Genomic DNA, 12,116 nt, shown 5'->3' with positions numbered 1-12,116 from the left:
TACTGTCCAGGAGGAAGGAAGCTGGAAGACCAGCAAATAAAACTCTGAAGTATCAGTTACTTCTGCTTCCTAAAGTCCTCCGTGAGGACAACTAGTAAGGCAAGAGCTATGAAAGGAATTGGCAGCTGTGGGGAGAGTGCAAACAGAGGTAGAGGAGACGTAAGCTTGGGTTTGCCTCAGACTAGTTAGAGACTACAGCAGGATATGGCCACGATACAGAAAGTACACGGTAGACCAATGGGAAGCAATAGGACAGCTTCTGACACCAGCTGTAGGCTTGTTTACATCAGGAGACAAGGTAAAAAGTAAGGACAGTCTCAGCTGGCATTCACCAACTTCACAAGGCTAACAATTTTAAGCAACATGCCTTCTACAAGGCTCTCATGTACATAAAAATGAAGTAGCCTGGAGTTTGATGTTTTCAAAAGCAAGCATTTTCTTCAACCTTAGGGCACTTAAGAAAACACTCAAAGAAAATCAAGTTTGGAGAATGTAATTTCAGTAAATTTTTTAGGGTCAAAAAAATGTAAATTCCTTGTGATTGTAAAAAACCCCGTGTAGTTTGCAGACACCATGCAGACAGACCTAACAAACTTGTCTTCATAACCACGTTTCACCTCAAAAGCTTGAAACTTAGACAGGATCTCATGAGCAAAGAGGGGCAATTCTTTCCAAAATGCTAAATTCCAAAGTCATGCGCTAGAGCATTGGATGTTCCCCCCACTCTGTTAAAAGTTTAAAGCTTCCTAGCTGAATGAAAAGCAACCAAATAGATTTTACTCAGGTTTAATCAGGGGTGGGGGAATGGGGGGAGGAATCTCTTTTAGCACCTAAAGAACAAGAAGTTTCAGCACATTTTAAAAGGCAACTGTGTTTTGGAAATACAGTAAACAAGCAATTTCTTTTTTTAACATACCAAAAATTGTGAGCTAGTCTCTCAAGTTTTCTAGCTTATAATGAATATGAAAATATAGTTTCCCAAATTAGAGGGCTACCTTCAGTTCTTCTGTGCACAGGTAAATGAGGCTGCAGTGGTGACAGCAGATTATCCAGCAGATTAAGTAAACTTTCTAACACACCACTGTTGCTGAGCGATCTTTGGCCAATACAAGAAAGCAACATGAAGACCCTAAAAAAAAAATTCACAAGTTTGAGATTTTATTTCTTTTTCAGATCCAGTAATATCCTGAAACACCACTTTTAGAACAATATTCCCTTAGGCTTTAATTTGAGACACAAGTGGACTGCTGCGGAACGCCGTACTGGGGGCCAGCAAGTGAACCAGATTTCATGTTCTGTTGTAACAATAATGCAGCATTTTAGGGTGAACATTTTCTCTTTCACCCTCAAGAGGTCAGCAGAGCATTCCACTTCGTACACCTGAAACAAGATCTCATCCTCTTATTTCCTATTACATATGACATACTGAATAGTAGGGATGGAGAATTAAATGCATGTATTCTTGTATCACCTAACTAATTAATTTTTAAAAGTTATAAAAGTATAAATGTTGCTGTCCAAAGAAGGCAGAAAGCCACAGAACAGCAAATATGTTAAAATAAAGCTAATGTTTAGAATAACTATGACCTCAATCAATAATCTGAAATAATTAACACATCTAACATTCAATGCTCAACTCTATGCCTGCTCTTATCTCACAGAAATCTTTTGCATTAAATGATAATAGCATGCTTTCCAGTCTCAACCCTGCTTCCAAATGCATTAGAAGAGCAGCTCTGTGATGAGTGTGCATTTAAGCCTGATAAGGGAGAAGGCAATTTTTGACACCGGGGAGCAACTCTGCTAGGGATGCAAAGATCTCCAAGTAAGGAAAAATAGCAACTTCCTGTGGTGCAAGCACCAAAAAGGTGCAATACATAACTGCAACCAGATATTTATCGTTTGCAGTGCTTTTTGGGGGCCTGTTTCTTAAATCAATGAAATAGATGGATAATTATCCTTCACTCAAATGTCATCAATTCCAACGTTAAGTTATGAACAATGGAATTATTTAGGTGATACACAGACAATATATCAATACAGACTTACACCTTACCTGTCTTGTGGGAATATGAGAAGTTGCTCTGAATTGTATAATTCCTGCAGTACATTTGAAAGAAACTGACCCCACCATCTTTCTCCTCCACAGAGCTGAACAAGCAGAAGACCTGTATGCAGTCGTATCTTTGGGGTTCCACTGATACATAGGTGTTTAAATAATTCTTCACAAGCTTGAGCATGGAAAGTACTTTGCAGAACCACAGGAACAGAGTGCCCTTTTAATAAAGGAGAACAAGCAACTATATTTAAGGAGACAATTGCTTGAAAACGTCGGAGGAAAAAGTTTGCAGGAGGTTTTTAAAACTATTATTATTAGATTAATTGGCACAGAGAAGAAGGAGGAGGGAACACACGAGGAGATGGTAATTTGCAGGCCATAAAGACCAGGCCATTTGGTCCAAACCAAACCATTTCATATCACTGTGAATACCCCATAGAATCTACACAAAGCAAAAACCATACCATCATTATGCTTAAGAACAAACTGGCACAGAAAATTACAAGACAGAAGACAGACACACCTATACATGAACAGAATGATGTTCTGCTTTTTTTTTTCCTAAAAAGAAAAAGCCACCACTCCTACTCAGGCTTTTCAATTTCAATTCTCCGATAACTCTTTCAATGGCAAGTTTAGCAAAAAAAAATCCTTACAGGATATTAGAAATAATGAACTGAGCAGAGATACTGGTTTTACGACCTCCCCCCACCCCCAGAAGCAACATCTGCTTCCCCTCCCCACTTCCAACTGCCTAATCCATCCCCCAGTGTTAAACAGGCTTCAAAGCTCACAGATCCTTCCATAAGCTGATTTTACCTATGAAAACATGAGTATTATGCCTGGACAGTCTTTTGTTACTTCAGCAAACTGAATCAGCCCACAGAAGGATCAGCTGACTGCCTGAACAAAGGAATATGCAGCCAAAACTACGGAAAAGAGAGAAGGCCTTCGACACGCTCGGCTATCCTTTTCGGAAGCAGAAAGTGGTTACGTCAGCTTGGTGCCATGGGTGAAACTTTACACTGTATGTTGCCAGTTACTAAAATCATAATAAAACATATCTGAACATAGTTTAAAAGCTTTATAGTGGGCAAGCACAGATCAAGAAATAGAAACTCTTGCGAATTGTTACTACTAACTTGAAAAAAATATCAAAACCTTGAAAAATACTAACCGTTGGAAGAATGAAGCAAACTAAGCAAAGTATCCAGTAAGTATCTAATGATGGTGCGTAACTGTTCTGTGGATGACATCTGAATCAATTCTTTTGGATCAGATTGCTCCTTCAGCGTTTTCCTGCTTGCACCTAAAGCTACTTTGAGCCTCTGAACAGCATGGTGAGCCAAGTTGAGTTGAAGCTGTAGCTGAATGCAGTCCTGGTAAGCAGAAAATACTCTGCTATCTTCTTCTACAGCCTTGTCTGGCTTTCGTAAAAAGTACTGGGCATTGTTAGCACTATTGAGTGGTGGCAGGTCAATACTCTGCAGAAGGATTTCTAACCGATGACAGGCCAAATTGTACCTAAAGGGAAATATTCCAACACACAATTCAATAGACATTAGCAAAGAGCAATACATTTGACAGTCACCCTGCCAGAAGACGACTTCTCGTCCATTTTGAATGCACTGTTAAAACAGATACTAAAAAAAATAAAATACAGTATAGTCTTTGTTGCTACTATAAAGATATTCACTGCAACAACTCTACAGCAAAGGCAGAGCTTTCTCTGGTCTGAAGAATATCATGGGAAGAAACAAAAACAAACAAACCAACCACAACATTATGATATTCCAATGTTTCAAGTTAAAATAACTAGTAAGTACACATATTTTTTTCTTCTAACCTGCATTGTATATCTTCTTGCAACGCAACCATCATTGCCAAATGTTGGTCAATTTCTGGCTGATTTGCAGCTTCACCTTCTCCTCTGAGGGGATCATGCATTAGTTTCAGCTCATTTTCAAAGGGTAAGATATAGGTATGGCCATAATAAAATCCTAATGGGATTTTTGCTCTTGCATTTGTGCTACCATATCGACCAATAACAGTGATCTGAAAGAGAACACAACTACATTATAACACAATCTTATCAAACCAGGCAAAATAAACACCCAGTCAGTGACACATAAAAGAATTTACAGCCAACTAAAGTTTGTGTGAAAATAAACTTAAGATAAAGTTCACACACCAAAGATCACAACTTTATAGACAGAGTATGCAGTTTATCTCCTTTTACCTTCATAAACCTGCAAACTGGGGGTGGCAACAAGTCATGTAAAATAAGTGAATGTGTGCTAATGTCAGTAGCCACAACCAGTCGCCTTCCATCCACTTCTTCTCCTAAAGTCCAGATGTCAATTGACAAAGAAGCCAAATCTCCACAAGTGGGAATCAATACATCCGTCAGTAATATAGGTCTTCCAAAATCTAACGTCACGAATCTTCTTGCTCCTAGGGGAAAAACACAGGATTGCCTAAAATACCAGTGCGTGCTAACAAGCAAAGAGATGCTACTTCTCAAACAGTAAAACCTTGTTTATTTATTGTTCAAAAGGTGTATATTTGAGGTTGAAAATAGCTGCACAACTTCAGAATCCCTCACCACAGCTTGTACCCCTTTGAAAACAAAATTTTGGCTTCAACTTAATTTGTTATGCTTTTCATACATTTTAGAACAGGTGCTTTGTCCAGAGACCCAACATATTCCTGCAGTTCCCAGGACTTTTCAACTTGATAAACATCACCGAATGCTGGGTCTTAAAACTTCCAGAAAGAATAAAAATATCTTTTCTTTGGAAAGCCAAGTGGGACTACAGCTAAGCAACTTACTTAAGACCCTGGAAAATATTCCACTTCTTATTAGAAAATGTGTCAAAATTATTATTAGAAATTCTGGTTTTACCTGAGTGCATACGCTCTATAATAATTGACTGATGAGGTGGAGGTTGAAGAAAATGTGAAGCGTGAGATATTGCAAGAGCAAGACCGGATCCAAGTGGGTTCTGAGGAGTGGGAAAACATCAGCAAAATTAAGTCATTAAAATCTATGCATTTATAATAAGCTGCTCTTTACAAAAGACTGTAAGAAAACCTCTTATGATTTAAAGAATCTACAATTCTGATAACACTTCACTACATTTAGTTTGAAGTATGAACCATCAAAATATATTAACTACTAAGTTCAAAGGATTAGTAACACCTTAGTTAAGCTAGCTCCCACTAAACTATCTGAGGTACTGTAACAACACTATCTTGCTTTCATAAGTCTTCCTTTTCATATGGTCTAAACTTAGTAATATAGCTTTCACATCTCATCTAAATAAACAGATATTTACTAGCACTCAAGTACAAATTACACCCTGATAAGGCTACGGCATCTTGTTTCTGTAAGAAAAACAAACAAAAATAATTACCGTTCTAGACTTGCTGGTATTTTTGTTATGTGCTGCAAGGTTAACTGTTGGGGGATCAATGACTGAACCAGGGAAAAGCTGAGCAAGCTCCGCATTAATAACAGCAGAGACTGCCTCATTAGGTGGAGTTAAAGGTGGAGTCATGAACAGAGGAGTTGTTTTTGGTGTGGGTGGAATGACATCTGAAGGATGGATGAAGAACCCTGGGGCTGCTACTGGATTAGAAGGCACAGAGTTGTGAACAGGACCAACTGCTGATGCTGCTGCTGCTGCCGCTGCTGTTGTCTGATGCAGTTTTGCTTCCAGCTTAGCTTTCTGTGGGGAAAATGAAAGCAGTGTATCTAGTCGATAATACGGCTTGTGAACACAGTAGTAGTACTGAACTACAAGTTCAACTTTTGTTACAGAACTAGATTTAATAAATCCAAGCTACCTTCAACACAGGCATGTTACATGTCCAACTATAAGCTGAAAAACAAAACTTTGTTCAATTTGACCTCACTTGCTGAGGAACATGAGTGTTTAATTGAAGTAAGCAAAAAATAACAGAAAAACTACAACTGAACAGTGAAGTAGAGTCAACACAGCCAAGCTTCACACTGACAATGGCTTTATGACTGCTACTTCCTCAGGTTGGCAACTGCACTTTTCATTTCAGTGGGCTTTTTCAGACTTACATACTTATGTATTAAGACTTAGTTTTGATTACAAACTCCCAGCCCACCCTCAAAATACAGAAAAAACAAGTCTGAAAGACCAAGGCAGCATGGGAGACACTCTCAGCATTTTGCTTAATAAGAGTGATCCTCAGTGCAGAGTTGTTCCTTCCTCAAATACACTCTGGGGAAAAAAGAAAGAAAAAAAAAAGGGGGGGGGGGGGGGGGAGGAGTGACTAGCTCTGCAACTACTTTCTCAGCTTTTGAAGTTTAGAGACAGCATTAAAAAATAGCCAAATAGCCTCCAACCTGTTGCTGAAGCTTCAAAAGCTGCTGCTGTTTCTCTTGCAGCACCTGGAGCTGTTGCTCGGCTGAGGCCATTGCATGAGAGAGAGACTGCAAAGCTACCTGGGCTGCTGAACTCAGTGCTGTCGAGGCTTCCCCAACCGTTCCAGAAGAGAGGCCACCAACTGCTGGGGTAACCCCAAAGGTACTCACTGGCATGAAACAAACAAAAACCAAACAAAACAAAAACATGTATGTAGAAAAGAAATGATAAAACACACCTTTAATTTAATTCCTTACTAATGGCTAAGAGAAATGTAAACCCAACAGAAATAGCTCCTTTTTATCCAGTCCTTGCTACAAAGTAACATCATTTTGAATTACAAATTATATGGTTTATAGACTACACATACATCAAGCATGCAACATTTTCATTACAGAAAAGCCACCTGATGTCCAGGAATTCTTTCACCACATAAGGCTGCAAGGTAAAGATACAAGCTTGCATTTCATTCTCTTCCATAGAAACAAACGTATTCAAATTAATAAATTTGGAATCCATTGTGTTTGTTAAACTGTAAGAAGTTTAACTTCACAGAAAGTAACTATTTAAAAAAAAAAAACCCAAACCACAACACATTTCAATATTTATAAAACTACAGTCAATCTGTTTGTCAAACAGTGCTCATAATGTCCAATTACAAATATCGTATTGTGGAACTATGCTACGTAGAAAAAATGAAAAATTGTATATACCAGTAAACGTACTTGCATCGTCCCTTTCTATTCTAGTTCCATCACTTGTTGAAACACAGGTAAAGTGCAGAGGTTCAACTTCCAGAAGTCCAGTAAGGGAAGTAAAACTACCTTCAGCAGCTGCACAGCTACTTATTTTCCCATTTCCTGAAAGAGAAATAAATCTCTGCACAATCAGCTAATATTTTCTTGATAGTGACATCCGAAGTCATGAAGAGTCAAACGGGACAGCTAAATGTAATCCACATGTTTTATTACTTCATATTGTGGAACAAACACTTTAACAATATCACATCCACAATATAAATGGAAGCGTATTTTAAATGGATAATGCTGCCAGATTTGAATAGAGTATCTCAGTAAGTCAAACTATCAAATGTGACAGCAGAAGCATAGCGTAACCTTGTTAATTTCAGAAATAAATTATATATGGATGGTCTATTCTTTCTACACTGTGAGAATATTACCTTGCAGAAAATACATTGCTGTTACTGGAAAGGAAGAAAAAGAAAGTAACAGACCAAGTAAGATTATACACCAAGTTAGTATAAAAAACAGACTATTAATCAATATGCTAACAAATTCACAGTATGGAGGGAGGGATGGGAAGGAGATGGACAACAGCATGCAAGAAAGGAAAGAAGTCACTACAACCGATGAATATGCTTGCTATGGAAACAATCTCCTGTCAGGTAACAATTGTCTCGTTCTTAGGACATTCCACGGTCTAAATATTCACTTATGAACTAACCTGAAAGGATAGATACAAATACACTTTTAAGGTATTTTAATGCCTCTGAAACAGAAAAAACACCTCATTAAATCTGTTACATTTAAGTAGAAGACTGTCATATGGCAGCTTCCCAACTTCAGAAAAATCCACTTAGTTTTTTGCCTATGAGATGGTTGCTAGTCTAAATTAATAATAACATATCTCAAGAAAGCTGCTCAATAGAAGTGACAGATGCTTCCTAGATGACTCTGACCCAGGGAATGATCGCAGCCTTTCTGTTTAATCTCTAGCCTTTTCTTAGATCTTCTACAGGATAAGAAAAGAACAGATTCGAGAAACAGGCTTTTTCTTGCCCTAAGGGATAGAGGAGATGTAAGAGATCTCATGAAGGAAGAGAATCTCTTGAATTTCATTATGTACATCTATAAAACAGATGGAAAGTTTAAATCCACATCTTCACTAAAGGAAAAATTTAAGAAAAAAAGAGAGAATTACCATTTCTTCCACAATAGATTACTGTAAACATACATACCTGACAGAACATCAGACAAATCAATTTCATCTGACTGTACTCCAATGCTGCTGTTGTATACATTTTTACAGGAAGAGCCACTTATTTCCAAATCAAACAGAACTGGATCAAAAGGCGAACTATATAATCCATATCTGCAAATGCAATAAGACAAACAGCACTACTCAAACAATAAGAATTTATCTAAAATTACTTACAGAAAAAGGCCAAGTATTTCATCATCAGGATTTATTATATTCCAAACCATTCTTTTCATTCAATTGACATCTCTTAGACATTATCATTTACTTATACTCCATTAATGTAATTTATCAGATGTCCTTTTCAAACAGCTTATAATGCTAAATAAGTAGCTCTCTGTTACTAGTTTTGAAGATGTAATACTGTCCTGGAAGCATGACACACAACCACACTCAGACATGGAAACTAGAACTACAAGTCTTAAGACAATTAGCCATAGCAATATGCACGCCTGCACATGGTAAATCAGACATTTATCTGAAGTAAATAAAAACACAGTACTGTTTTCCAAAACAGCAAAATAAATTCCACCTCAGCTTGTTCTTCCAGCTGAAGTAAGAAAAAAGGAAAGGCTACTCGGGATACCAGTCAACACTTTTAAATATCTCAACAGATGAAAATCTCATTACCCCTACTCTGGCTGTACTGCAGGGAAAAAAATGATATAATCACTCAGGTAACAAGGTGGTCCCAAATCAATTAGGGCTTTATAAGCCAAGAAAAAGGAAAATCCAAAGCAATAACAAAATCAGTGTTAGTTTTTTTGTCAGTAAACTGACAAGGGGAGAAAAAAATGAAAGTCAGGCCAAATTATTTAGGAGGAGTAGAAAGAATGCATATGTACAGAAGCGAGAAACATGTAACACCTTGTGCTTTGACTAGCAAGAGCCAGAACAAGTATGAAATATTTCCATTAACACACCGGCAGTGACAGGAAGTTCTCCACCCTCTTTTCCCTCTGCCTCTGAGCAGCTTCTCCATTCTTCAGCAGGCAAGGAAAGCCCGCAAAGGTAATGTACCAAGAGGGCTGGAGTGTTTAAGTGTCTTTTTTGATCAAGTTTGACCAAATTTATCCTTTCACCAAAATGATAAATGCGTCCATGAAAGCTACAACGCCAGCAACAAGGTAGAAAAGGTTCTAGACTTCTCTGAATGTTAAAATGCTTCCATGTTGGCTTGGGTGGGCTCAGTGCTTTTTGCCACACAATATTGACTGTAGCTGCAGTTACACAAAAGGGCAATAATTGTTACTGATCAGGGAGAGAAAAAGAGAGAGAGCACAAAGACAACTGGAGAATTACAGATCAACTCATTTAACATACATTCCCCAACCCAGTTACTTACTAGTACCTACAAGGTAGCAGATTTAAGATGACAACTTTATACTAAGAACAACACATTAGATGAATCTAGGTTGCACTCTACAGGCACGTATTACACGGAAACAGTGCATACTGCACATCTAGCAAGGTGTGTTTGTTGCATGACCTTTTTTCACAAGACAACATGCTACTGTAAAGTGGTTACTAAAGCACACAAAAATGCTCAGACAAAATTCAGTAGGGTACCTTCACAGCCTGTTTCAGACCTCAGATTTACAATCTCAATAAATTAGGTCACTCAACACTACCCCTGATTAATTGCACGATTTAAGTGAAGAGTTTGACTCATTAAGAAAGCAGGTAGTAAAACCTAAAAAGGGGTTACAACAGCTTTGTAGAACAGGATCAGAATTTGAATGTACTGCAGAGAGTTAAATATATTGTCCAATACGGATTTATTTCAATAAGCATAGTGCCTTTTACCGATCCTTCAGCAGGAATGATCAGGTTCACAGTTCTAAGCTACTTTAGCAACACTTCAGAAAAGGATATAGAAGTTACATCACAAGAAGCAAAGAATGAATCAACAATGTCACATAAAACCCCCATCACCCTATTCATCTATGCAGCAAGGAATATAAACTCTGTAATATACCTCTTCTACTTCACTCAGAGATCTCAACTGGAATAACGCTTACAATTTTGTTACCACAATTCAAGGAAGATGAGGACCGAAGAAAACAGCTTAAGGAAATGCTTTAAGAATGACTACAGATCTGGGGAATACAATCAAGCTACAAATATCCTCTAGACATCCAAAACTTGTTAAGAATGAAGTAAACTGTTCTTTATCGCCAAGGTGGATGGGACACAAACATTCAAAGACTTTAGTTGTAGCAGGAGAGATTTCAGATCAGATGTGGGTAGAAGAAGTCAGGTCAAGTGTTAATGACAAGAAGAATTAAGCCATGTAATAGCTTACAATATTTAGAATAATTAAATGCCTCCTCTACTTTTAATCAGGTGCTTCCAAGAACAGGCTGGAGGAATCAGTCGCATTTGCTGGAGACAAAGCAACGTGGCTTTGTTGTAGGACAGCCTAAAATTCTGTCTGAAATTCCTGTTCTGTTGTTCTCTGAACTGCAAGTCATGTAATACACCCATCTGGCCTTATCTTTGTAAGTTTTACTTGCTTTATTGTGCCACGATAGTATACTGAGTAGTACTCTGCCTTACGACAACATGAAAGTGCAGATCCTTTAAGTAGACATCTGCTTTTATTTGATTACCAGATGTTAGGCTATTGTACCTGGGAACAATGACAAAGAAGAATAAAAACAATACTAGAAACTCTGCAACACAAATACATACAAATACGATAAAATACAACTCAGGAAAAGGGAAAGGAGAAAGAGTAAAGCAATGGCTACCTATAATTTGTCTTTAAAAAAAATATACTTATCTTCTACATAAGAAACACCAAACCAAGAAATGACAGTGTTCTTTTGATCTGTAGACATATAAAGAAAAGGCCAGTAAATTCTGCCTAAATTAGTAAACTAAGCCAAGAAATAGTCCTTGCTAGAGAGAGAGCTATAGTAAGCAAATATGGGATTAGACAGATGTGTCTGCTACTATTCTTATCCTAACTATGGGGATACAGAGTTAAAAGAGAAAGCAGATTTAGCTCCAAGAAGAAAATCAGTACAATGCCATCTAGAAACATTCAGAAAACCTAAGCCTGAAGAATGCCGAGAACAGGGGCTCACTTCAGAAAGCTTCCCTTTACATGCACACAGCTGTGTTCACCACTAAGTGACCTGAAATGTCGTATGTGCCAAACTCAAAAGTGGGCACTTTTTCTTTTGGAAAGGAAAAAACCTTCTATTTCAGATATGCTGTTTAAAGGAGGTACTTGGAAACAATCTGTATGAAGGAACAAGTCAGTTCCTACAGAGAGGTGTCATTCTCATGTCAAGTGGAATTTTCACATTTTTCTCCTCCATTGGGTTTCTAAAGAAATTTCAACATGAAAACAAAGTAGTATTTTATTTTTCCAGGTAATTTTGTGTATTTTTCAAAATTCTCCATTATTCAGTCACCATTTCTATTGCTGGGCTAAATATTCTAATCCATTGCAAGGACTACAGATGGTGAAATAAAGTAACAACTGAGAAGAGGAATGTAGTACAGAACATGATAAGGATCCAAGTACAACACCTGAGAACAAATGTCTGTCAAGTATTTTGGGATTATAGTCCTTAAAAAATAAAACCACTAAAATTAAACAAACATGCCCCCCCCCTCCAAACTTAGGTTACTAAATTTTAAATTTG

General features: G+C 37.6%; 1 protein-coding gene across 6 annotated transcripts in view; it reads right to left on the bottom strand.

Moving 5' to 3' along the window:
- BIRC6 (baculoviral IAP repeat containing 6) overlaps positions 1-12,116 on the bottom strand; it is a 183,177-nt gene that overhangs the window by 116,034 nt on the left and 55,027 nt on the right. For 3 of the 6 annotated variants that reach the window (XM_055726252.1, XM_055726249.1, XM_055726250.1), the window contains exons 22-31: positions 8,438-8,571; positions 7,173-7,319; positions 6,441-6,628; positions 5,476-5,790; positions 4,965-5,064; positions 4,299-4,513; positions 3,906-4,114; positions 3,237-3,583; positions 2,057-2,276; positions 996-1,129 (exon numbers count right to left, since the gene is read on the bottom strand). In XM_055726252.1, the coding sequence (XP_055582227.1) occupies positions 996-1,129; positions 2,057-2,276; positions 3,237-3,583; positions 3,906-4,114; positions 4,299-4,513; positions 4,965-5,064; positions 5,476-5,790; positions 6,441-6,628; positions 7,173-7,319; positions 8,438-8,571 (2,009 nt within the window). The remainder of the gene's footprint in view (positions 1-995; positions 1,130-2,056; positions 2,277-3,236; positions 3,584-3,905; positions 4,115-4,298; positions 4,514-4,964; positions 5,065-5,475; positions 5,791-6,440; positions 6,629-7,172; positions 7,320-8,437; positions 8,572-12,116) is intronic. The other 3 variants (XM_055726253.1, XM_055726251.1, XM_055726254.1) reach the window with 3 other exon arrangements.

Source organism: Falco cherrug, chromosome 13, assembly GCF_023634085.1.
Source record: "Falco cherrug isolate bFalChe1 chromosome 13, bFalChe1.pri, whole genome shotgun sequence".
Classification (NCBI taxonomy): domain Eukaryota; kingdom Metazoa; phylum Chordata; class Aves; order Falconiformes; family Falconidae; genus Falco; species Falco cherrug.
The sequence above is the reverse complement of the archived record's forward strand: the minus strand, read 5'-3'. Positions and strand labels throughout refer to the sequence as shown.